The sequence below is a fragment of the Perca flavescens genome, chromosome 9 (genome assembly GCF_004354835.1).
Source record: "Perca flavescens isolate YP-PL-M2 chromosome 9, PFLA_1.0, whole genome shotgun sequence".
Classification (NCBI taxonomy): Eukaryota; Metazoa; Chordata; class Actinopteri; order Perciformes; family Percidae; genus Perca; species Perca flavescens.
Window position 1 is genome coordinate 15776698 of NC_041339.1, and position 27486 is coordinate 15804183.

Below are 27486 nucleotides of genomic sequence, written 5' to 3' on the forward strand. Positions count from 1 at the left end.
TTGGATGTGCCAGACTTCCGCCTTTGGCTGAGTCTCGCTCTATCTAATCTGTCGGAGGGAGATCAGGAGTGTTGTTGTGAAGTTTAACGTTGGTTGTCCCAGTAGAAAGATTTGGTTATTTCATGGTCTGATTAGAACCCAAATTGAAACGTAAGCAATTAAACTTGCTCAATGTTAGAAAATTTTGTCAAATTGGTTGTTATTACTCACTTATAAAGTGTCAGGTTTAGTTCCATCATAGTTTTAATAGTGTCAAAAAATGTTTGCTGACGTTGTTGTTCAGTAGCTAGCTCAGAGAGTAGCTAGCGATAGCTAATGAAATAACTGATTTAGCAGGTGGGGTTAACACTTCATTAGGGTTGGTAAAAGGTCGGTTCCTAGAATCGCTCCTGCTTGTGGCTTTGTTTAAAGGTGATATTTGATTAAGTCCATTCAATATCTGCTTCAGAATTACGTGTACTCCTCTCCAATATGTCTTAAATTGCCAGCTCTCACGAAAGTCGATAATTTGCTCTGGGTCAGACTCAGTGAGGAACTCTCTGTGCTGCATTTAGACTAGAGGATTTTTTGTTTGGCTCTTTCCTGGAGCACTTTACTCCTTTTATGTATTTATCTATTTTGTAAAGCTGCTTTTAGTTAGTTTGAGTCCATGTCTGCTTTCTTACCCAGGTCTCCCTGGAAAAAGAGATCGCTGATTTTTCTGGGGCAGCGAGCTTAAAAAACGTATGTAAAATAGTATGAAACTAAAATATGAACTGAAATACTGCATGTGCTGTTAATTGTTACAACACAGTATATTTTATATAAAATTAGTTTGGACATCAGTTGCCTAATTATCCTAATTATTCTAATTTTAGACAGATATGGCTGTAAATCTGATATTTATTTATAAATAGTAGTTTCTGTAACACTGTAAGTCCTAGTGATGTCCAAAGAGCAACTTCCACATCACAGTTTACATTGAAAGCTCTTTTGTCATCATTCTGGAATCAGAGAAAAAAAAAATAGGCCTAGTCGATTACAAGGGACTGCATAAACCCACTGGACAACAATACATTTATGAATAAAATAGCATCAACAAATACCATTTATGAAAGCAAAACATGCTTTTCCCCGTCCAGTACAATGATCGTATGTAATGGCAGTCTGTATAGTACGCCGCCAGAAAAAGCAAAAAGTGTGACTAATAGGTGCAGCACTCTGTCCAGTCAATAAGTCATTTTGTCAGCCTAGCTCAGATGTTTTCTTCACATCACAAGCATTGCATTGTTACATCCTCAAAAAACTCTATTTATTGGTCTGGTAATATTTTAACATCAAAAATGTAGGATTGGATAAATACTGTTGAAGCTGCTTAAAATTGGCAGTGGATTAAATTATTCCCCACTGTTTTCATATTTCAAAGATTGCTGCAACATAAAATAGCTTTAAGGGGACATAACCAACGCATGGCTGATAGGATATAACAATAGGCTATATATAGGCAATGAAAAATAAAATTAAAAAAAGGCACCAGCAAGTGATAACGCTTAAACAGTGATAACACAATTGATACTGAAATAAGATTTTGTTGTATCTTTTGGACCAGAAAATACCAGTATAAGGCTTCAGTAACCAGCAGGTGATGTCATGCTGTCACATACACAGACTGTTCTTTTAGGACATTATGGGGAGTTATTGACAACCTGTCGACACAAAACACAAGAGGACACTTAAAGCAGGTTTTTTCTTTTTTTTTTGCAGAATGTGACAGATCCATCAAGGTGGGTTTGAGTTTAAAGTGAGACTGAAGCTCGCCCGCCTTCACTGACTTGGCATCAGCGGAGCGCAGACGGAACATTTTGCACAGATCGTCGCCTCGACAGGAATATTGTGGAGAGCGGTTTCTGGACGTTCAGTGGCATTTACTGCCGGGCTGATTATACGTCGCTTTGCTTTATTGACATATAAAAGACACAGAGAGTGAAGAGGCTGTTGGCTTATGGCGAGTTGCGTGTGAGAAGAAACTGAAGTAAGGTAAGGAACTGTAGATTTTAGTAAGCCACAGTCATCGTCAAAAGTTATTGTCTAATGAGAATGTGGAACATTTTGTTAAGATTTTCATTTTTATTTTATCGCATGACTCAACAGTGTTGATGAAAGTAGCGTTCATTGCACCCATAGTCACACCCAAAACTGCATGTGAGATGTAATAAAATGTTGTAAACATTTTATCATAAAGCTGAGCATCTGTTAAATTATATTATGTACGAAGTGATCGCTCACCGGTACTAAATTAATAAAAGCTACTTTTTAACCTGTGAAGATATATTTTATTACAAATATGTTGTTACAAATAAATCAGGCATCTCATCTACCATTTATCCTCTCTTTTAGATTTCATTTCCACCATGTCAGCCAATGGGAGCTCAGAGACAGGTTGCAGGTCAGAGGTCAGACCGAGCAACAACTCCTGCAGCCAGAAGGAACTGTCTATCACCGCCTCCGTCATCTCCATGACTGTGGGCATCTTCTCCAACAGCCTTGCGCTCTTTATCCTCATCAAGTCTTACAACCGCATCCGGATCAAGTCCAAGGCGTCCTTCCTGCTGTTTGCCAGCAGCCTGGTGCTCACAGACCTGCTGGGTCACCTCATCAATGGCTCCCTGGTGCTTTTGGTCTACAGCTTCCACAAGAAATGGGAGACGTTTGACCCTCACCGCATCGTGTGCAGCGTCTTCGGGGCGTGCATGGTGTTCTTTGGCCTGAGCCCCTTGTTCTTGGGGAGCGCCATGGCGGTGGAGCGCTGCATTGGAATCACCAGGCCTATCTTCCACTCCACAGCATTAGCTTCCCACCACATGAAAAGGCTCCTCGGGCTCCTGTGGCTGCTTGCTGCCCTGGTGGCTGTGCTGCCTGTGCTGCTGTGGAGGACCTACAAGGTTCAAAGCTCCAGGAGCTGGTGCTTCTTCCACATGGAGGAACCCAAAGACTGGCTGGATGTGCTCCTCCCTCTGCTTTTCTCTATGCTGGGGCTGCTGGCCCTACTGCTCTCCATTGTGTGCAATGCACTGACAAGCTGCGCTCTGCTGCAGGCCAGACTGTGCCGCAAGCATCACTGCAGAGGCACTTCCTACCACATGGAGATGATCTGCCAGCTGCTGGCTATCATGTTGGTGTCCTGCGTGTGCTGGGGCCCATTACTGGTAAGAATATTTCCTCATTTGTCGAAGGACTATTAAACTTTGTCAAACTATACGACTATTTATATGAACATTAGGTCAGTTGTTCCCTTGACTATAGTCATTTATAATTACATTGACACAAAATGCACCGAGTAAGGCTAGCAGATCAAAATAGTTTGCATTCATTTGCTATTGAATCATATTACTAACAAATGCATTTATACACGTTCATTGTGTAAATCCTTACATGCAAAATAGAGCAACCAACAATCACAACAACCTGTCACATACTGTATTAGATACATAATAGGTATGTGGTATTGTTGTAAAAGTTGTCAGATTGATAGATTTAGGCTAGATGGGGAACAATACAATTTCATCACCATTTAGAGCAACCAAACAGGGGACAGGTGAGGATATCACAGCACATTGTTGAAGGGGGGGGCTGCATCATGCCAAAAGATTTTCCCTCATTGCATTTTTATATATATATATATATATATATATATATATATATATATATATACACATAGGCAGAAAGTGATGCTACTGTGCCTTGACAGTCAGTCCCCTGGTGCAGTGATGGTGCAGAGATGCTGAGAGCGCAGATGTGGAAGACCCTGAAATGCTGACCATTCAGAGCAGACTGAGCTTTTTCGGGAGTGGGGCTTAAAGATACGGTGCTAGAACAGAGGGTTTCAGACAGAGGGTGCATGCAGGTATATTCAGACAGACAGTATGTGAAAATTAATGCATTTTTTGAAAATTAAAACATGTAAAAACCAGTAGCCAGAAGTATTAACCTGAAAATTAGCATACTATGGGACCTTTACAAAACACAGAGTGCAGGTCGATGCCTGAATCCATGAAAATTTGTTGTAACTCCTTATTAATCCAGGCTATTATATTACAGTAATTTATTTTTGTACCCTACTATTATTAAATGTACATACTATAATTTTTTCATATTTAACCACATCTCCTATTTGCCAGTCTGTCATCAATTTGTTGATTTTGAAAATTGGTAAATAGCCTACAAAGTGACGGTCAGAGACAGTGAAATGGGTTTTGAAATGAGACAGAAACATGACACATCTGTGATGTGTGATGAAAAGATGACTCACCTCTGTCCTTCAAAATATGTTCCTTTCAAACCTCTTATTGCTGCTGGAAAAGTGCACTGTGATTTACACCGTTAGCTGCATGCCACACTCCTCATCCATTACAGTTATAAAGCAAAACACTGATCATATTTGCATGGTACTTTACAAATGTTGGCAATTTGTCCAAAAGAAATGCACTGAGATTTCCTTTAGGTTATTTAAAACATCTCATTCCTACAGTGGCTCAAGCTAACAATTAAATAGGATTTGTCAGTTTAGTCAGTCACTATTTATTTCTGAGTTTAAAATCATCATTCAAATACTCATGTGTTGAATCATTGTACATTGGTGGAAGATAATGAATGTGCCACTCAGAAAGAAGATGCCAAGTGATAGATACTATCAGTTTGCAGAAGACAAGTTTTAAAATATGTATCGAATAAAGCACTTGCAATATCTTAGATAAACACTGAGTGGCGATGCTTTCTGTAATAGGTTTCGATAAGTAAAAAAAAAAATGTTTTTCTCAAATTTCTTAAAAAAAGATTTAGAGGACTTGAGTTTTATTAACTGCTGCATTAGTTATTTGTCTATTTATGTCTTAGATAGCATGCAGTTATTTAAGTTTTTCTGTCACTTTCCATTTGCCTATGACCTCTCCACCAGATTCACGTTATCGTGGTGAGCACAAGAGCCAAGGACGAGCGTGCGTCTTCCAGTCTGCTGATGGTGATACGCATGGCCACGTGGAACCAGATCCTGGACCCCTGGGTCTACATCCTGCTGAGGAAGGCTGTTCTGAGGAAAATCTTCATGTTGTTTCAAAGCTGCTGGGGCCCAAAATCTCATAACTTAAACCGGTGGCAGTGTAGCATGCTCCACAGCTCGCTGGAGACCAGCAACTCGGGCGCTGGCCTGACTGACTGCCGCTACTCCAGTAGACTTCCTCTGCCAGACACTGCGATCAAAACCATCACCTGAATCGTGATCACAATGTTTTGATCGGAGAACACCGGTGAGGAAAAACGGGAAGAAGCTGTGAAGATGTGCAGAACTTCGTTGGAATACAGACGATCAAAGTTGTTTTACATAAATTACCATTTTAAAGTGATTTTTCATGTTCTCTTTGGTCACCATGAACTGGCAGTATTGTGCTCTATTGTATGATGTGGGATTCATTTTCTGTTCTCACCTTTGAGCTCTGTCTTTCGCATGAGCGGCTCTGAACAAAATATGTCTAAAAATGTTCACAGTGCTCAGAAAATATTACAGTCACAGTCAGGTTGGTTCAGTCATTCTTTTATTCAATTTGTCTTTTGAAAAAGTGACCGTCTTTGTTTTAATGTTGCTGAAATGTCCATTTGGCAGCACCAGTCTGTATACTAAACACAGTATAGCCATGTGTTTGCAGAGAAATGTAAGTATAAATAGCACACAATGTTTAGATATATGTAATATCTATCCATCTATCTATCTATCTATCTATCTATCTATCTATCTATCTATCTATCTATCTATCTATCTATCTGTCTGTCTGTCTATCTAGCATTTTCATACAACCATGAAAGATACATAATGACAGAATTAAATTAGACAGAACAGTCAGTCAGTGGTCTGCTTAGGTAATGTGTACATTACTTTAAGTAAATGTAATGTTCTGCACAAATGCTTTTGTAATATATCATCTCTCTATCATGAAATCTTTTTTGTTCTTGTTGTTTTTTTGGGCTGAACTGTGTAATAAATGTGGTAACGTAAAAACAAATCAACAAATATTACTGAGCAAATTGAATATTCAACAGTAAAATGTATTATAATGGGTGATGGTCTGAGTAATATGTGTTAGGAGGAGGTTATTCTTCACCAAAAACAGTTTTTGAGGAGAAAGTCTGTCCATCTGTCTCTGTGGAGTCTGGCAGCAGGATAATTATAGACATTTTCATTATTCAATTATTATCAGTTAATTATTATTGTAAATGCCTATCAATTAGGCTTCTATTAACCTAATTATAATTACTGCAATCAATCATGATAAGGTAAGAACTGATTCATTAATAATTTGCCAGCTGTTATGTGTTGGCAGAACTCCTGCTAATTACTGCTGCTCTGGAGGTTTACAGTCATTTGATTTCACTTGTAGGTGGCACATTGCTTACACATCTTTGAAAACAAAAAACTGAGAACAAATCCATTGTAAGGAGGAATATAGGCAGACACATAAATGGAAAAAAACAAATGGTAAAAAATAATGTAAATAGTAATTTTAGGATATCACATTAAAATCCACTTATTTCAAAATTTAAAGACCTAAAAGATATAATTTTGAAAATGTAATAATGGTTTTGCTACGTTTTGTTCACTGTGAGTTTTACATTACAGTAGCATTCACCATTTAAATGCCAATTTAATTACAGTAATCAAGGTACAATAGATTTTTTATATATATTTTATTGGTTGGGCTATTTATTATTTTTTTTTGAGTCCACTGCCCATCCTCCGACCCAGCAAGTCAGGTCGGCCAAAATGTAAGCCGACGGCCCCTCCAACAGACGACGGACATGTAACACACCTAACAGACTCGCCAGACTGTCCGACGGCTGTTTATCGGGTTGGTGTGTCAGGGCTTTTAACTAATTAAAAGTTTAAAACTTTTTAATTTTAATTAACCACAAATAATATGGATGATTCCATGCAATGCATTTCGCAAGTACAACAAAAGATTGGATCTCTAATTTCATTGAATTTGGGGTGTTTTGTTAAATTTTTTAGCATTTGAAAAAGAAATTGAAACGTTGACATATACCAGTCTGTGAACATCCTTCCTTTAATAGTAGTCTAAATAGTTCATAATTTCTGTTTTTTTAACTCAACGATTAGGTATAATTTCCAATAAATTAGGTTTATTGACCATGGATTCCAATAATAAGTGTAAAACTAGTAATAAGTTGGTGTGGTAGTGAAAAGAAGTGTAAAACGGCAACAACATAAAAGCGCCAAAAACATGAAAAAAGTAAGGTTTTTTGAGTTTTGGCCCAGGAGGATGACAAGTGCATGGTCCAATGGAAGACAACACAAGGGTTAAAGGTCCCATAGCATGACAATTTCACTTTATGAGGTTTTTTAACATTAATATGCGTTCCCCCAGCCTTTCTATGGTCCCCCAGTGGCTAGAAATGGCGATAGGTATAAACAGAGCCCTGGGTATCCTGCTCTGCCTTATGCCTTATGACGTCATAAGGAGGAAGGTTACCTCCCCTTTCTCTGCTTTGCCCGCCCAGAGAATTTGGCCCACCCATGAGAGAGAGACATCATGGCTTTTGGTTAAGGCCACACCTATGGCAAGTAGTTTTAACATTTAAGAGCTAAGTTTGACTATCCAGAATTAACATTGTCGATATCAACAACGTCTTTCTGACTAGTCGTAATTACATTTTGGATAGTTGGAGGTGTCATTCAAGATATCTGTAACGTAATAGTGACTAGTCGAAACGACTAAACAGAATGAAAGTTAAAGATATCTCAAACGTCATTATGACTAGTGCAAATTATTTTGCATGACGTTGCTCTATTTTAGATATCCATAAATACGTAATTTCCCCTCCCCCGCCATAATCAAAGTGAATGGAAGAAGAAGCAGTCATGGCGTTGGCTGTAATTGAAAAAAAAAACAGAAAATGGCATGAAATTGAACGAGCCCTCACACAAGGGATTTGTGGAGAGAGAGAACGCCGTTCTATTGAAAACTGTGAAAGAAATCTCGGAAGAATTGAGCATTTGCTATCACCAGACACAAACAACAAACTCAAAAGTAGTTTGGCTCAACTGAAAACTCTAACAGATGTTGAATCATCATTTCTCGCTGCCATCTCCTGGCTTTTCACGGGCTGCAGCATTAAAAAGACAATTAAAAACTCCTTCGGCCTCTGGTTGCTCCGACATGGTGCTAATCACTGCTAATTACAAGTTAACAGTTAACAGGTGCTCCACCTAAAGTGGGATGCGGGCGTAATTTGCATACAGATATCTGCATCTTTGCCTAGTCAAAACTCAAATTCAAGATATATGTAATTACATTTTGACCAGGCAGAATGAAAGTTACAGATATCTCAAATTTCAGATATCTCTAATCAAAATTAATTTCAAGATATCTATAACTTGATAATAGATATCTACAATTAAATTATGACTATCCCTAACTGCAGTTTGAGATATCTACAACTCCATTTTGACTAGTCATAATTCCAATTACAGATATCTACAACGTCATTTCGCCTAGTCAAAACTTAATTTAAGATATCTCAAAATGAACATAGATAGATATCTTGAATTGAGGTGAATTAAAGATATCTTGAACTGGAGTTATGACTAGTCAGATATCAAATTGTAGATATCTCAAACTGGAATTACACATATCTATAATTCAGTTGCAGATATCCGTAATTCACATAGTGGATATCCGCAACTGAATTGTAGATATCTTTAATGATAACCCCCATACAAATGAATGTCAAAAGTGACGTCATTTGTCATAGGAAGAATGTCTTTGTGGATATCTGAAATGACAATTAGGAAGAATGTAGTTGCCAATATCTGAAATGTTCTTTTTGACTAGGCAAAACTGAATTACAGATATCTGCAACACATATCCAGTCTAGCTGTTAAATGTATAAAGGCTTGCCATACACACCCCGACTCTCCACCTCTCCACCTCTCTCCTCCTCGATAGCTACAGACACAGAAATGGCACATATAAGGAAAGCTCATTGTGGGACTGGCTCTAGTGGCTGTAATTCTGCACCAAAGCTGAATTTCGGGAAAGAGACTTCAGATACAGTATTAGGGGACCACTAAGGCCTATATAAAAGCATCCAAAGAGCACCATGTCATGGGACCTTTAATGTACGTTTTACAGACAGCTACTTTAGTGAGGGCTGCACCATCGCTTTAGCGTTTGTTAGTGTAATCCATAAAGTGTCCTGTAGGTGGCAGCACGACGCTCAAATCCATCCAGCTGGTCGGAAACGCAGAAGAAGAAAAATCCGTATGGTGTGTGACGTAATCTCTTCCCCATAACCTCCATCGTTAACTGCCGCATGTCTGTGCGGATATTTGACCAGGTTTGTGATTATACATGTTGATGTGTGTGTAATGTGCGGTGCGTGTGGAGTGTGTACGGTTGCTGGTGTGTGGTCGGAGCAGAGCTGTCGGACCGAGCCGAGCAGTGACACGCTGTGTTCAGTCTGTAACGTTAGGCCTTGGGTTGTGTTTTCATCTCTACAGCTGCTAACAACACACAGACACAGACACACACACACACACAGCAAACTGACAAGTCTGACTTATTATTGCATTAGCGTGGTACAGTATTTACGTCTCTCCGTCTTGTTTTATTGAATTGTCTCGTTGATAAAAACGTGTTTTCTTTTTTTCTGTTGCTGTGTTTTACTGTGTTGTGTAGAAACTGGAGTCTTTCTGTCAGCTCATGTTGTTGTTGTTGTTGCAGCAGCTAATGTTGCAGCTCACAGTCGACAGGGAAAGCAGCAGCAGCAGCAGCATGCTATGCTAGTTGTTTAGCTGCATACACATAACATTTTCAACATTCTCTTCAATTTTCTCATTTTGTAGGTGACAACATGAATCAAGAAAAACTAGCAAAACTTCAAGCTCAGGTCCGGATAGGAGGAAAGGTAAGTTGGCACCCAGGACGTAGATTATTGTAGTAATTAGGAAGGTATAATGTTGAGGTGTGTGTGTGTGTGTGTGTGTGTGTGTGTGTGTGTGTGTGTGTGTGTGTGTGTGTGTGTGTGTGTGTGTGTGTTTTATCCTTTTTTTTATGTCAAATTAACTATACATTACATTATTACATGTAATAATGTTATGTATGTATGTATGTATGTATGTATGTACACTTTTATTCAAAACCTACAATACATCTTTCCATAAAAAGTTTGTAATTTTACTTGCTTTTATTTACAAGTTTTAGAGTGTGTTTATAACATTTACTAAAATTCATTGTTGGATTTGGTGTGTTAGGGTGGTGTCGTAATACATTTTCAGTGTGACAAACTAAATACAGAGTGTCCGAGAATGTGCTGGACTTTCAGATTAGAGCTAAAATGCTAATTTATTAAAATAATGATAATATTTAAATATGAAATATTTGAGTCTTGATATTTGAGTCTTCCAAATTATGTAGAGCGAAGACACAACTAGTCGATTAACTGATCTACAAACAATTAATCTGCAACTATTTTTTTTATAATCCGTTAATAACATCAGCCATATTCTCTGCTTCCAGCTTCTCAAATTGAGAGTTGCTGTTTTTCTTGGTTTCTTTTTTTGTAAATGACAAAAGAAGCAATTTTGTTATGCTCTGGGAACTAGTTATGGGCTTGTTTTTATTATTAACTCTCACATTTATTCAAATAAATAGGAGATGAATCAATGATAAATTATGTGGATAAATCTGTATGTTATGATCGCATTATGATAATTTTTTAAGCGTTTCAGTATGTGCCTTACATGTTTTAGTGTAGGGATTGAACAGTGCAATATCTTGTTATTAAATATTAACTGACTATGAAAAAACAAGAATGTAAACATAATAGAATTGCTTGACAAACAAGAAAAGAAATAATATATGTTAAGAACTATATATAACAGGGAATAAGTTATAAGATGTAGATGTTCTGACCACAGTCCAGATTGTGTATGAGGGCCAATATAGCCTATAAGACAGTCAGGTGTACAGCAGAGAAAGTGATATAATGGTAGGGGCTGAGAGAGACAGGCTCATGCTGGAAAGTCCATTTCTCCTCTCCCCCTTTGTGTGGTATTGAAGAGTTGGATGGCCCTGGGGACAAAGGACCTCCTCAACCTGTCTGTTGAGCATGACAGTGACAGAAGTCTGCTCCTCTGTTTAATGAACGTGCTGTGTAGTGGGTGGCGGTCATTGTCCGTGATCGCCAGCATCCTACTCATGGTCCTTTCTCTGCAGTTGCTGTGAGTGACTCCAGCTCAATGCCAACAACAGAGCCAGCTTTCCTTACCAGCCTGTTCAGTCGCCCAGCATCATACATTGAGTCATTACACAGCAGTGTAACACAAAATAAAAACAGTGGGATTTAACAAAATATTTTTTGACCTAAACGGGAGATGTCAACTTGACAAATAAGTCTGCCGATATATCAGCCGATATTAGCTTGTCGCTGATATATTGCTATCAGCACACATGCCTAGGCAGCACGGTGGCTCAGTGGTTAGCACTTCTGCCTCACAGCAAGAAGGTTCTAGGTTCGAGTCCAGGTTGTTCTGGTCCTTTCTGTGTGGAGTTTGCATGTTCTCCCCGTGCTTGCGTGTGTTTCCTCCCGGTGCTCCGGTTTCTTCCCACCATAAAGACATGCATACTAGGACTACAGTTGAAAATTAGTTGACTGGCTAATACTGGTGCATTTACAGAAATGTTGATTAATGTGCATTGTCCTAATCAAATAAACTTACTTACTATGCCGGCTGATAACAAGAAATTGTTACAAAAGTGCCAAATTATACATTTAAGTAAAATCTGCAGATTTATCAATATCAGAGTTTTTTTTAACTAAAATATCTATATTCCATATCAGCATAAAAAATCTGTCCGGCTATAGACTGGAGCAGATTTTGAACAGAATCACATTGTAAATTCTTGTTTGATTCGTATGTGTTAAAATAGCCCCACATCATCACATGCCCTTCACCATACCTATAGATTGGCATGGGGTACTTTCCATAAAATCATCTCTCAATGCAAATCAAACAAGCTATTAGGCAAACCGACATAAAACCATGCCAATCTCTAGGTATGGTGAAGGGAATGTGATGATGTGGGGCTATTTTAATTCCAAAGGCCAAGGGAACTTTATCAGGATGCGTAGTATCCTGGATCCATGAAATAACTGGCCTTTAAAAATAAAAATCTGCATGCCACTATGTGAATTTAACATAGGGGTGTACTGACTTTTGTTGCCAGCGGTTTAGACATTAATGGCTGTGTGTTGAGTAATTTTGAGGGGACAGCACAGTTACACTGTTATACAAGCTGTACACTTAATACTTTACATAGTAGCAAGGTGTGTCTTCAGTGTTGTCCCATTAAAAGATTTACTAAAATGTGAGGGGTGTACTCACTTTTGTGAGATACTGTGTGTTTGTGTGTTTGTATGTATGTATGTATGTATATGTGTGTGTGTCTGTGTATATACTGTGTATATACAGAATATATATTTTTACATGTTCAAAATAAATTTCAAACAAAAAACTCTTGCAAGTCAAAGTGGCTGTAATTTAAGACTCTTATGTCTCCTTTTGGTTTTAGGGATCTGCGCGCAGGAAGAAGAAGGTGGTACACAGAACTGCAACAGCTGATGACAAAAAGCTTCAGAGTTCACTTAAGAAGTTGGCTGTCAACAATATTGCAGGGATTGAGGAGGTAAATTGGTATGGCTCTTACCTTTTTTACTTTAATGTGATGCGTTCTTACTTGGCAGTGTAGAGCAGACTGCTTTCAGGTGTGCTGAATTTACTCAGCATAGAGTAACTTCTCAGATCATCACGACACCAGAGCATTTAGCCATAACTGTAAAAACTGCGTGGTCTTCTCTCTGCTCAGGTTAACATGATCAAGGATGACGGGACTGTGATCCACTTCAACAACCCCAAAGTTCAGGCCTCTCTGTCCGCTAACACCTTCGCCATCACGGGCCACGCCGAGACCAAGCAGCTGACAGAGATGCTTCCCGGCATCCTCAGTCAGCTGGGAGCAGACAGCCTCAGCAGCCTGCGCAAACTGGCAGAACAGTTCCCTCGGCAAGGTGGGTGTGCCAGGACCTCTTGCCCCGTTTTTTCACTGTGCTGCGTTCCGGCTGCGCCGCGGTTTTGTTACTTCTTCCGCCACACGCCATAGCACACACCGCGAGTGCCTCGGAAGCAGAGCGTCTCGACGATTTTATTGTCTTCTCTACGAGTACTTGAAAGAACAATTAAGTGTTTTATTAGCTATTATCTACCTTACACTTTAAGAACTCCTGCAATTAAACTCCACGCCTTCTCTTTTCTGGCGTTGTCCTTTACAAAAAAGATTTGTGATGTCGGTTATGTTTTTCCACCTACGAAATGAATCTCTTGTCGTCCATGGTGTTGTAGAGGAGACATATATACGATTTTGGGGGGTGTCTTTTGGTAAATTGACTGGATTCTCTCGCTATCCCACTGCCTGCCTGGCCTGTTGAACGGCTGGCTCGCGTGAAAATAGACCTGCCGCCTATCCTGAGCAGAGAGCCGCTTCGGGGTCGCGCCGCGGCTGGTGGAATATCAAACATTGACTCGAATGGCCGCGATTGCTCGCGGGGGTCGCCTCCGAAACGCAGCGCAGACGCGCACGGTGGAAAATAAGGGTTAGACTTCACACAATCACTGTAAAAAAGGAGGGTAATTTAGTTAAGATTAGTCACGCATCTCTACCTGACACCACAGTTAGATTACAATTTCATTCCTAGGAAAGTTCTTACAACACCTCCTCTGGGATTTAGGATGATAAGGGTGGTGTATGTTTACATACTTGTCATCTCTATTGCAGCTTGACTATAACAAGTGTTATGTTAACAACATGTGATGGAATAATTTGGTCTGAAGCCATTTATGGATAGAAAAATCCAATACAAGTCAAGATCAGCTGTTTCTCCAGGAGAAGATAGGTGCAGGCTTTGTGGACAGGTTAAGGACTGATAGAAATGTGTAGTAACCAGCCAGTGACCAACCATTAGTTATTGTGCTGCCCGTTGGCTCAGATAACATGGAAATCCCTCCTCCGTTGCTCTTTGGTCTTCCTAAAGTTTCTCCCTTTTTCCATTAAAGTTTTTATTTCAGCCACAAGCACATTCGTTCCTACTGAAGATATAAAGTAAATGTTAAAAAACAGGTCACAATTATATAGTTTCTTCTTTTAAGGGCAAAACAATGTCCTAAAACAGCAAGATACTATTTTTTTTTTTTTTTTTTAGTAAACTTTACTCAAACAAGAGTAAGTAGTGTATTTGTTGGGGACTATTTTCAGCGGTGGATTACATTCAGTGCTCCAATGAATATTTACAGCATCGGGACTCAAAGTAAACCACAGGAACCATGTTTGTGATAACGAGGCAACATGTCACCCAGTGTAAAGGTGTGGCTCTAACAACGGAGGTCTGTGGCACAGAGGAAAAAGATACATCAGGCTTTGGTCTCACAGAAAATGTTTGTTAGTAGGAGGAATGCATTTTGTTTTGCTCTTTTCATGGAATTTTTTTAACAATAAGAAAAATATAAAATATCTCCAGACTCTTTCTTTAAGAAAATCTGGTGACAATCATTCAATAGCCAAAGCTATAGCTATAATATGTTTGTTTTTTATCTGTACATTTCACCTCAGCTCTCGACAGCAAGGCTCCAAAGGCAGAGGACATTGAGGAAGAGGATGATGATGTTCCAGGTATGCAACATTAGATGTATAAAAGTCAAGACAGTTAAATAGTTTTTTTTTTTTTGTGTATCTACACATATTGAAACTAATTCTCATAATTGCTAAGTCTATTATTTAGTCTGAGAAAGAAAGATTCCCTCTGTAAAAGTGGAATATTGTCTACTGCAAAAAAGTAGTAGGGTAAAACCTCTTATCGTGCAAAGTAGTTTTCTTTTGAGTGTAATATTTCACATTGTGTTGTTGTTTTGCAGATCTGGTGGAGAACTTTGATGAAGCATCAAAGAACGAGGCAAACTGACGCACGTGAAGCTCACGTGCACTCGGGCTGGACTGCAATGAAGCGAGAAACCTTCTGCTGTGTTTTTTTAAGTCTAGTCATCCAGACATATCAGACACTATCCCCAAAAACCAGAGACTTTTCTATTTTACGATGGCCCACAGATGTCCGAGTCAGACTGGCTTGTGCACTTGAAAAGAAAAAAAAAAAGAAATACTCCCTTCTGGTAAATGGTTAAAGCCCTTCACCACATTGTCAGTCATGGTCAGGATTACTGTGGTCATTAAAGCTAGTCTTAAGACTTTTTGTTTATGAAACAAAATAAAGGTGATTAACATTTTTTAGATGGTGCTGTGGTCATTGGCAAGGTTGTGTAAATATTGATGGTTGTCATCCAAACTGAAGATTTTACTATGCAGTTTTGCATGGAAAGGATCTACTAATTGAAGAAAAAAAATATCCTACAGTAGGACCAGTTGTGCGTGCAGCCACTGCTTTCCATATCTGGCATCATAGCTTGTTGTGTTGGCCTGCACGCTGTCCTGCGGGCTGTGTAGAAAGCAAACTGGGGAGGGACATTTCTGCACACCTCTTGAGTTTCTTCAAAGAGCTGCAGAGAGGCACAGGGGAGGAGGGGATATCACAGAGAGGAGGGAAGAGAGGCGAAATCATCCCATCCTCCGCTTGTGATCAAGGCACTGCTGCTCGGGAGTCCGTGTTCCTCGGCTCTCGCATGTCAAACAGGATAAAATGCTGAAGTTCTTCTCTGCGCGGGATGACGAGAATGAAAGCCTTTTGGGAGCGATAACTGAGGGTAAGAATTGTATTGTTGATTGTAACGGGGTCGAGATGCTTTAGGCTACTTCCCATCCATCGCGTGTGCGTTACAGGATGATGATACTGCGCGTCTGTGTTTGTCACAGAGAATCGCTGATACAGCATTTGGCCGCGCGCGTAGTCCGCATCATCTGTGTGTGTGTGTGTGTGTGTGTGTGTGTGTGTGTGTGTGTGTGTGTGTGTGTGTGTGTGTGTGTGTGTGTGTGTGTGTGTGTGTGTGTGTGTGTGTGTGTGTGTGTGTGTTGCGCACATTCCCGTGTGAAGACAGGCTGCGTACATACACGCGCTGTCCGCAGGCTCCTCCAGTAAACATCACCTGAGTGAAGTGTCCTGCTGGGTCTGATGTAACGGGGTGCGGGGGTGAGTGTCGCATTGCCGCCGCTCCGGTTCCTGCGAGCGGATTAAACATTTGCACGTGTGTTGAATGCGTCACTGTCCCGTTCAAGCGATCGCTCCAGTCAGCCGGATCCGTGTATCGCCCTCCGCCGTGTCGGGGAATCTTCACTCTGGAGCCCGCAGCAGGAGCGACACGGCCCGCCTTTCTTTTTATGTTTTGTATGTGTGTGTGTGTGTGTAGGATCGCTGCAATGCAGGATAACCTGGACAATTAGAATAGATCGTTTACATCAAATAGAAATTAGAAGGGCCAATAATCCCCGGATAGCAGTAGGCTATGTGTATGATTTCTAGTGGTTATTTACTTATTATAAGTCCTGCCTGAGTCATAATAACTCTTCATGAATCACTGGGTGTTACAGCTCAATGAAACACCAGCTATGGACACATGAACTCTCTTTGGTGCTGGTAGGCCTGCCTACTAAACAGTAGGCTAATGGCTATTACGTAACTGCCATGTGAGAGAATGGTGCTGAAACAGTAGGCCTAATTGGCTTTAATCAGAGAAGGTAGTTTACTTTACGTGGAATCTCACGTTGGGATTACGAATGCAGTCATTCAGAATCGAATGGCTCATTAGCTAAAACCCACATGGGCAACCCATGTTTCTCCCATCTGGGGCCCACACTAGCTGGGCCCCAGATGGGCTGATTATGGGTCCCTGCTATTCTACCCATAAGGGTAATAACCATTATGGACTAACTAAATAAATAGCATAATTTCTCTTTTAGCAAACATTGAAAACGTCCCCAAAGACCCGAACATCTTGGGTTAAACAAACTACAATAACAAAGAGACCAGTAATACAATTAATTACCTTTTTACTTTATCTGTAAAGTGTCTCGAGATAACTTGTGTTATGATTTGATACTATAAATAAAATTGAATTGAATTAGACTATATTTACAATGAAATACAGTTCTTTAGGCTACTGTACAGTCAGCTCAACTGAACATGATGTGCAGGTGATGATCAGTGGGAAACAACTGGAATGTGCAAACCATTTGTTACCATGAGCATTTGTTCATTTGCCTTTGTCTTTACCGCCAAAGGCACACAACAGATGGGCCAATACACAGAACCAGTCAAGGTTTTAGTGTGAACACCTGCAAGCCAACAGAAAGAGCATCTGTAAATGCTCATGGTAACATGGTAACAGATGCTATAGGCTAGAGAGCCAATCAAACACAGCGCCACTATTGAACTGCTGGTTCTCTGGGGAACCAGCAGCTATACGTGGTAGCCTATCACAGATTGCTTATACAAGTACGGTTGGTTTTACATCAATATTTAGTCCTCAAGAAACCTCTTCCTCTTCTTTTTTTTCGACCATGTGGTCTTTTCTGTGAGCTGAAACACACCTCTCAAGGGCGACTGAGTGCTAATGCTGCCTTTAGGGATGATTGAAAGCAACGAGGTGTGTTCGAGGTGATGAAAAAAATGATCACATGCTGTTAAATGGCCACTTAGCACATGTGAACATTTCCACCTAATGAGTCATTATTAATGAGCATACATGCATTGTGTGTGACATTGATGGGTCATGATATCATCATGTTCCCCCTCGAAACAGATGAAGGAGACAATCCGTCTCTTCAGGACACCAAGCACCACTGGCTGAACAGACCCTGCCTGCTGGTGCTCAAAGATGGGGATGTGTCCAAACCAGGACTGGTCTGCGGCCAAATCAGACCAGAATCTCCGTCTAAGACCTCTTCAGACGCATCAGTCAGAAGCAGCTTGGAGCCATGTGAGCAGAAACCATCTGAACATCCTGCCAAAACTGCTTCACCCTCCCAGCTGGAGGAAGGCAGCTGCACTGTGACCGCCATCTCCACATGGGGTGAGAGTTGTTTCGGGGAGTCTTCCAGCACCTTGGTGCTGAGCCCTGCCGAGGCCGCGTGGCCAGAGGAGGAGGACGAAGAGGTGGCGGAGGAGAAGAAGAAGCCGACCCATGCTCTCCTATCAAAGGAGGACTCTGTGGTCGAGGAGAAGGAACTGGAGGAGAGCAGGCTGGAGCAGTCCTGCAGCTCAGAGGCGACAGCAGCACCCTCTACTCTCTCACATGAGGAGACACGTGGCCAGCTTAAGATGGTCCGATCCGATGGAGGAGACGAAATGAACGGCAGCAAGGCCCAGGCAGCCGGTGGGGAGGGAGCGATGGGGGACTGTGCAGCTTCGCCTCTGGATCCTGACAATGAGTCCCAGCTGAGCCCTGTTGGGATTCTGTCCAAGGATCGAGGCGTTGTCCTCGGGGAGGTAGCTCCAGTGTGGGTCCCTGATGCTCAGGCACAGGTCTGCATGAAGTGTGGGGTCAAGTTTACGTTCACCAAGAGGAGGCATCACTGCCGTGCTTGCGGAAAGGTGAGGAAAAATGTTGCGCGTGCATTTCAAATGAAATTGGATTAGATGTTCTCGAGTGACTTGTTGACGTCTTGATTGTGCGTCTGTCCTTATGTGGTGTGTGCACGTGCATGTGTGCGTCGTCAGGTTTTTTGTGCACTTTGCTCCAATCTGAAGTTCAGACTCACGCATCTGGATGGCAAGGAGGGACGAGTTTGTGTTTCCTGTCATTCAACCCTCCTCAAAAGTGAGCACAGACATACCTTTTTTTTTTTTGGTAAAGTTCACAGTTTTTTTTTTTTTTTTTTTTTATGAAAATCTGCAGAATTAATTCTTACATCTTCTCCTCAGGGACGCCCCCGAGGGGAAAAAGGAGGGTGTGGTTTGCAGAAGACATGCTCCCCAATAAGCAGTCCGAGTCTGCTCCGACCACACCAGTCAGAGGGTTCTCACCGCTGATTAGACGGGCGCTGGACGGGCGGGTTAGAAGTCCTGTGGGTTCACCACAGATCAGGAGAGCCTTGCGGCCACATGGGACAAATATCAATGTAGGATCATCGAAAATATAACACGGAACTATAGTATATATATATATATATAGTACTATAATTATAGTACTTTGTACTATAATTAGTCGGATAGTTTTTACAACAAAGATTTGACCAAAAGAAATTGGGTCACTCCTCTGCCTCCCTCTTCCTCCAGGAGGCCTGTGGTCCTTATGGCTGGGGCACCACAGCTTTAGTGAGCAGCTCGGCCAACCTCATCCCTCTGGATGGCCTGCCACCCATCCTCACCTCCACAGGAGTCAAAGGAGGTAAGACAGCTTCCATCCAATTTCAGGGTGAGAGGCAAAATAACTTTTTTTTTTTCTTAACACATATGCTGTTATTTCCCTTTCCTTGAAATGTGCTTATCCTGTTTCTTGGTGTCATCATGTCTTGCATGGTGCAAAGATAAGAGGAGAGGCACACACAGAAGGCAGTTTGCAAAGCAGGCAGCACAAGAGGTTAAAGTTTGGTCTCTGATGTGGCCGGGTTGGCTCACTGGGTAGAGCAGGCGCACATGTACGTAGAGGTTTATTCCTCGATGCAGAGGTCCAGGGTTCGAGTCTGACCTGTGATGATTTCCTGCATATCTTCCCCCTTTCTCACCTAGCTGTCCTATCAATTAAAGGTGGAAAAGTCCCAAAAAATAATGTTTAAAAAAACAGTTTGGTGTCTGATGTTGAGCAGTTGACAATGTAGTGATGGCAAAAGGCAGAGCAAACTGAAGCGGCAAAATAAAGTGACACTAGCAATTAAAGAGAAATGCTGGATATTCTTAAAGGTCCCATGGCATGAAAATTTCACTTTATGAGGTTTTTTAACATTAATATGCGTTCCCCCAGCCTTTCTATGGTCCCCCAGTGGCTAGAAATGGTGATAGGTGTAAACCGAGCCCTGGGTATCCTGCTCTGCCTTTGAGAAAATGAAAGCTCAGATGGGCCGTTTTGAAATCTGCTTGTTATGAGGTCATAACAAGGAAGGTTACCTCCCCTTTCTCTGCTTTGCCCACCCAGAGAATTTGGCCAACCCATGAGAGAGAGACATGATGGCTTTCAAACAATAAAAGTGGCAGTTGGTCAAGGCCACACCCCCACAATCCACCTTGCCCCCCCCCCCTCTCTCCTCCTCTATAGCTACAGACACAGAAATGGCACATACTAAGGAAAGCTCATTGTGGGACTGGCTCTAGTGGCTGTTGTTCTGCACCAAAGCTGAATTTCAGGAAAGAGACTTCAGATACAGTATTAGGGGACCACTAAGGCCTATATAAAAGCATCCAAAGAGCACCATGTCATGGGACCTTTAAATGAACAATTTTCCGCTTGTCTGTTCTGAACAAAAGATGAAGTAGCGATTAATGTATTTATGTTTTGATTATTCCCACTTAAAATTCATGACTACTCCCTATAGCGCTGTTACTGTAATTGATAATGTGGACCCTGTCTTGCCTGGTTAAACAGGGGCGTTTTAAAATAATAGCATTAATAAAAGCTACCTGTCCTTGCATTTTTATTACGGCCCGGCTTAGACAATGGTTGTTAATCCTTACACAGCCGTGGGTTCCTTTTTAAACGTGTATCTTGAAGCCATGAAGTTAGCTCTTTTATTAGCTTACTATGGATAAAAGTACAATGTCATAAAAAAAAAAAAACTTTTCTGTGCCAGCATGTGCAGTCGTAGAAGATACACAGTCTAACAGCAGTGTTACTATGTGTTTTCCTCCATCAGATTACACTGTGGAGGAGCAGCCTTCTGAGATGCTGCTTATTCAGGAGTTGGAGAGTGGCAAGCCCAAGCCCCTGGTGTTTGTCCTCAATGCTAACCTACTTGCTATGGTCAAGCTGGTCAACTGTATGTTTCTTTTTTTTCTTTTCATTGTGCATGTTAAAGTGCATAGAAATCGATACAATGGCAACATATTGTACACAATCAAGCATAGGGCTGCTGTGATGCTACAAATAAATAATAATTATTATTATTAGTGATTACAAAAAAGGATGACTAGCTGTATTTCAGTAAAAAAAAACAAAAAAAACTGTGCTTTTAGACTCCTGATGTTGTGCCGTGTGTGACAGATGTTAACAGGAAGTGCTGGTGTGTGACGACAAAGGGAATGCATGCTGTGGGCCAGGTGGAGGTGGTGGTGCTGCTGCAGTGCCTTCCTGAAGAGAAAAGCTTCCCCAAAGACATTTTCAGCCACTTCATCCAGCTGTACAGGGACACCCTCACAGGTCAGAGACACACACACACACACACACAAACACACACAAACAAACAGATAGTATAGTCAAGTAGAGATGTGTTGTATAGAATTTTGTCTATGTTTAGACTCTAATCCATCCCACCTCCAACTGCCTACCATGCACTGTCATCCCCCTCAAAGTTTATTTGTTGTTGCTACAATTACACGTGTCCTTTTCCCTGTGCGTTTCTGCAGGAAAGGTTGTGAAACACCTGTCGCTGTCCTTGTTTGGCAGTAGTTTCCTAGGCAGCGAGGAGCATGCGGGCTTCCTGTACATACGCTCCACTCTCCAGTCCCTTCAAGGTCTACCTCTGCCAAACCAGCCCTACCTCTTTGGCCTGCTGGTCCACAGAGCAGAGGTGGCCTGGGCCAAAGCCTTTCCTTTGCGTCTCATGCTGCGATTGGGGGCCGAATACAGATGTAAGCCAGGCCCTGGTATTAAATACCGCATCAATAATGCTAGAGGTTTCCTCTTCAGTTACCCACTTTCTTTTTTTGTTCCAGTTTACCCGTGTCCTCTGTACAGTGTGCGCTTAAGGAAGCCCTTGTTTGGGGAAATTGGCCACACCATAATGAGACTGTTAGTTGTGAGTATGACATTTCCCACCATTAAAAGTTAATTTTGGTGTTGTAACTTTGACCAAACTTCACATAACTGATGTTGACCTGCTCCTCCTATCCTGTTCCAGGACTTTAGGAATTACCGTTACAGCCTACCAATGGTGCCAGGGCTCACTGTGGATCTAGAAGCTCAGAGGACCTGCATAAAGATACCGACCACTGGGTATAATGAGGTAAGACTAAGCTTTTAAATGCATCACAGAGTTAATAATAATGTTTATGCTTTTTTTTTTTATCAACGCTCATCCTTCCCTCTCGTTAGCTAATGAAGGCTTTGAATAAATCCAATGAGCATGTGCTTGCCATTGGGGCGTGCTTCAATGAGACTGCAGACTCCCACCTCATCTGTGTGCAAGGAGACGATGGCCAGTACCAGACCCAAGCCATCAGCATCCACAATCAGCCGCGCAAAGGTGGGCCATAACAGCATCAAGATATCAGAGTCTGGACTTAATGTAAAACAATCAAGTAGTAATGGAGGACATTCGTTGCAATCAGAAATGGGAATTGCCACAAGGGGGGACTAAGGGGGGGAACATCTATTTACATTGACTCCACCATTACAAATAAATGTGCAGCCAAAATGGATTTAATTGTAATGGAAGAAGCAGATAAAGAATATAGATGACATGATGCAACATAATTTAACTTTAAAACTGCCAAAAGAGAAACAAAGGGCCCAAGTGGCCCACAGGACCAGAGCAGTTCACCTTCCTTTTTATAACACTAGATGGCACTACATGATCATTTTTTCTTGTCACTATAAAGACTGATTGTAACAGGATTGAAGCCACAGAGTGTGTCTTTAATTATGCTTTCTTTCTTTTTTTGCAGTCACTGGATCATGCTTTTTTATATTCAGCAGTGCACTCAAAGCATCTGCAGGATACCTCGCTAAGTCCAGCATCGTAGAAGGTAGGATGTCCGCTCAGAGGGGACTCAGGTTCACCTTGACTTTTTCCTGCCCTGCAGGAAATTCATTGTTGACATCATTTTTTTGAATAAGTAGTGCATGTTAACGCCCCTGCTTTAAAACTGGTTGATTCAGAATGTGTTGATCTTTGTATGTGTGTGTCTGTGTACATTTTAACAGACTGTTTGTCTAGGCGTGTGTACATGTTGATGCATGTGAGTGTATATGTGTGTGTGTGTGTGTGTGTGTGTGTGTGTGTGTGTGTGTGTGCGTGTTTTTCCTGTATCGCTGTCCCCTCTCCTCAGATGGGCTGATGGTGCAGATCACCGTGGAAACCATGGCGGAGCTCCGCAGGTCGCTACGGGAGATGAAAGACTACACTGTCACCTGTGGACGTCTTGACCAATCAGACAGCCAGGAACGTGTATGTGTACAATGGGTGGAGGAGAAATGCGCTGTGAATAAGGGGTGAGCGTGTCCCTGTTTGATGTTCATGTGGCAGAATGACGCTCTGGAGCTCAAAGACAACAACATAATAATAACATATCAACAACTGCATTTCAATTTCTGATCTACGTATGTTGTAAATGGCTGTTACCTGCAATGTGCGTTTGTATCCTGCAGAGTTATTAGCCCCATCGATGGGAAATCCATGGAGTCCATCAGCAGTACGAAGATGTTTCAGAAGTCCGAATACAAAGAAAACGGGAAGATTATCCGCTGGACAGAAGTACATTTGACGATCTGCTTAAAATATCAACATTAGTCGGCCTGAAACTGTCTTCTCCTCCCATCACATCTCTGTGTATGTGTCGTGCAGGTGTTCTTCCTGCAGAGGAGGGATCATCCCAAAGGAGGAGAGAGTGACTCTGCTGAACACGACCGGCTAACGGAGCGGATCGCCCGGGCGTTTTGCTTGGCACTGTGTCCACACCTCAAACTGCTGAAAGAGGACGGGATGGCCAAACTGGGGCTGCGTGTCGCTTTTCACTCTCAAGAGGTCAGAAAGGATGTTTGTTGTTTAATATCACTGAGCTGAGTCTAGAGTTGTAGTCAAGACCACTTCAACCCGAGACCAAGTCATGACCAAGACCAGAGTGTATCAAGACTGAGACAAGACCAAGACTTTGAAGGGTTGAGACAGTCAATAGCAAGACCAAGGAAGGGTGAAACCGAGTCAAGACCAAGACCAGACCAGTGCGAGTCTCACACTGCATTCTACACATTATGATAAAACATGGAACATGCAACCCATAAGCACTGCTCTAATTGATCTGAAAGATCCACATTCCCATAAAAAAAAACACCCACAGAAAACAAATGAATGATTTCATTTATTCACCTTTTTTATAGCTTATAATTGCAAAAAATGTCTTTGGGTGAGGAGGAAAGAGATTTCTGAAGAGTTACAGAGGCAGATTGCTAACATTAGCTAGCTAGCTTTGCTAACGTCACTTACACTTAGCTTACCTTTCTTTATCCTTACTTTCTAAGTGCCGATAAAAGTTTGTCGTGGTCCAGTTGTCTCAGTCAGCGTTGCATTGCAGAGTTTAAATACTGCTCTGTTATTTTCTTTTGGACGCTGTTTTGCAGATGAACTCTTTGTGGTTTAGTTAGCCAAATTTTACAACAGAAGATTTGGCTGACATCTCCGAGACAGCCACAGCTTCTTCTCCCGTCTCTCGCGTTCACTTTTTTTGACTGCGAGTGAAGGAGTGACAGCTGTAAACATGAATTTAATATTAGAGATGAGTCCATTTTTTGGTTGCATTTGAAGTAGGGGTGGGAATCACCAGAGGCCTCACGATACGATATCATCACGATACTTATGTCACGATACGATATTATTGCAATTTTAAACATATTGCAATATTCTGCGATATATTGCAATGTATTACCTTTTTTTCCAACTTCAAATTTTTCCCAATTTCAAATGATGTCCCCAAAGGAAAATGTTGTCAACATCTGTTTTATCGAAAAAGATAAATTTCTCTGTTCGTTCATCTCACTTCAGTTTTATTGCTGCAAAATGGGATTGTCAAGCAGACAGACTGACCAACACATATACTGTATCATAAAAAATCGATACTTGCCGTCTGTGTATCGATACAGTATTGCCACGAAAAATATCGCGATATTATACTGTATCGATTTTTTCCCCCACCCCTAATTTGAAGCGGGAAGTTTTACATCCAATCACAGTATGATGTTAACAAATAAATCAGACAATGCACAGGCAATTTAATGATTTCCCGGCAGTTGTGGTCTTGAAATAGCCTGAGACCTAGACAAGGCCGAGGCAAAATGCAGTCGATTCTGAGACGTTACCTTAAAAAGTGAGAACAAGACTGATGCAACACTGGCTGAGTCACAACAACACATTGTTACTAACCTCCCATAATAAGGTTGCATCACAAATAGGCTACTGCCCTACAAAGCCGAAATAGAGTAACCACTGTACATACTGGTTCAGGATTGAGTGAAGACAGAAATGTGACTTGTTGACGTGTTCTGCCATTTAAAAAAAATGTTATGCTACAGAAATGTTTAATTTGCTGGAAATAGCATGAATGAAGTAACTACTAAAAAAAAGTGTCTGCAGTTTCTTTTTTTTATAGGTTTTATGTAGGTCTAGGGAAATGTTTTGGGTAGGATTATCAGCCCATAAAGGCATAAAATGAAGCCATTAGAACCTATATATATATATATATATATATATATATATATATATATATATATATATATATAAATATAAATATATATTTTTATATATATATATATATATAAATATATATATATATAAATATAAATATATATATATATATATATATAAATATATATATATATATAAATATATATATATATATATATATAAAAAATATATATATATATATAAAAATATAATATATATATAAATATATATATATATATATATATATATATAGATATTACCAGTACTATCAATTCTTTATTTAGCAGAGATATTTATTTCTATGCTACAGAATAGGTATCACTCTGCTAACACTTTGAAGATGGATTCCTTAAAGTTTCAGATGCTCTCTCACGCCAAAAATAAATTAATTTACCATTTAAAATATGAATCACATAATGCATATTTGTAACGTTTATAACACAAGCTCCTGTTGGTTTGCTTTGTAATTGCAGGTGGGATTTGTGGCTGGGAGCAATGGGCAGCCCCTCCCAGCTCAGTACCTAAACGCCCTGGATAGCGTGCTGATCCCCGTCATCCACAGCAGGGGGCGCAAGAGAGGCGACGCGCCTATGGTGATGGAGCTTATCTTTTACATCCTGGAGAACATCACTTAGAGACACACACACACACACACACGTTTCATCTTTTTAACCCTGACCACAACTCTGTCTTTGGCACTTCTCATCAGTGCTGCTATCAGTTTAAGGGTAATAAAAGCATTCAAAGGGCGAACCAGACCACATCTAAGGTCTGCATCCATCTCATCCACTCACGAGTAGAGAGAAGTGGTCTGACTCTTAGTGGTCTTCTGATCTCACCCTGCCATGCAGCAGACAATCTGGGTACGCATGAAACCTAGGATGGACCATCAGATCACTGTACAGCAGTAGGAACTTCATAGCTTGATATCATTTACGCCACAATGTTCAATACAAATTCCTGTATGGAGATTACTTTTAAAAGTGGGAGCTGGATTCAGCCCCACGACCTTAAAGCAAAGAGAAAAAGAGAATGACTTGAAGAACAGTATGTAGTGTATATGTAGCAATTTGATGCACACTGAATGAATGCCTAAATAATGTTTTCTTACTGGATGTATTTTAATGGATTGCTATTGAAATGTAATATCAGCCTGGAATTAAACTTGCAACGACTGAGGTACTGTCTGTAACAGTTCATCCCTCTACTTAACACATTTACTTAACTTTGCTTTATATTTCTACTTCACAACATTTTAGAGGGAATTATTGTACTTTTTTTTTCTCCACAGCACTTGTTCCAACCACTATATAATTCCAATATCTCTCTCTCTCTCTCTATATATATATATATATATATATATATATATATATATATATATATATATATATATATATATATATATATATATATATATATATATATATATATATATATATATATATATATCTATCTATCTATCTATCTATCTATCTATCTATCTATCTATCTATCTATCTCTCTCTCTCTATATATATATATATATATATATATATATATATAAAAAATATGATATAATGCATACAATCATTACTTGCCCTCAAGATCAGTTTCATAAAGCAACTTTAAAGGAGGGTTAATTTACAGCTGTGACATGGTAGGTTGCAATTAAGAAAAACAAAGCAGTTTACCCCCATTGTATGTACTGGATCAGTGGTTTATTGATTGCATCCATTTGCAGGCTGAATGGATGTAAAATATACATTTTCTCTGAGTGCTAATATGACCGCATTTCTGACCGTGATGAACCAGCTGATGGTTGAGTTGGGCGGGTGTAGATCCGGTCTGCAGGATGCTTTCTCTCTGCCTCTTACGA

General features: G+C 40.6%; 4 protein-coding genes across 7 annotated transcripts in view; 3 read left to right on the top strand and 1 right to left on the bottom strand.

Moving 5' to 3' along the window:
* The first annotated feature begins 87 nt into the window (after positions 1-87).
* Positions 88-5399, top strand: ptgfr (prostaglandin F receptor (FP)). Its single transcript, XM_028588438.1, has 4 exons — positions 88-150; positions 1744-2016; positions 2377-3185; positions 4934-5399. The coding sequence occupies exons 3-4, from the start codon at positions 2391-2393 to the stop codon at positions 5246-5248; spliced, it is 1110 nt and encodes a 369-aa protein (XP_028444239.1). The 5' UTR covers positions 88-150; positions 1744-2016; positions 2377-2390; the 3' UTR covers positions 5249-5399.
* A 3879-nt stretch (positions 5400-9278) lies between these two features.
* btf3l4 (basic transcription factor 3-like 4) lies at positions 9279-15383 on the top strand. The gene is made up of 6 exons (XM_028588344.1): positions 9279-9384; positions 9893-9954; positions 12621-12734; positions 12915-13116; positions 14712-14771; positions 15014-15383. The coding sequence occupies exons 2-6, from the start codon at positions 9901-9903 to the stop codon at positions 15058-15060; spliced, it is 477 nt and encodes a 158-aa protein (XP_028444145.1). The 5' UTR covers positions 9279-9384; positions 9893-9900; the 3' UTR covers positions 15061-15383.
* Positions 15384-17926: 2543 nt separating this feature from the next.
* On the top strand, positions 17927-26715 carry zfyve9b (zinc finger, FYVE domain containing 9b). The gene is made up of 16 exons (XM_028587695.1): positions 17927-17930; positions 17993-18636; positions 18763-18862; positions 18967-19163; positions 19321-19432; positions 20892-21014; positions 21239-21394; positions 21601-21825; positions 21910-21992; positions 22095-22199; positions 22289-22439; positions 22861-22941; positions 23245-23407; positions 23564-23669; positions 23760-23939; positions 26105-26715. Exons 1-16 carry the CDS (start codon positions 17927-17929, stop codon positions 26264-26266), a joined length of 2592 nt encoding a protein of 863 aa, XP_028443496.1. The 3' UTR covers positions 26267-26715.
* A 591-nt stretch (positions 26716-27306) lies between these two features.
* Positions 27307-27486, bottom strand: part of elovl1b (ELOVL fatty acid elongase 1b) — a 28564-nt gene continuing 28384 nt past the window's right edge. For all 4 annotated transcript variants that reach the window (XM_028587947.1, XM_028587948.1, XM_028587950.1 and 1 more), the window contains one exon: positions 27307-27486. This exon is cut by the window's right edge and continues 1095 nt beyond it. The gene's annotated coding sequence lies outside the window, so the exon portion shown is untranslated.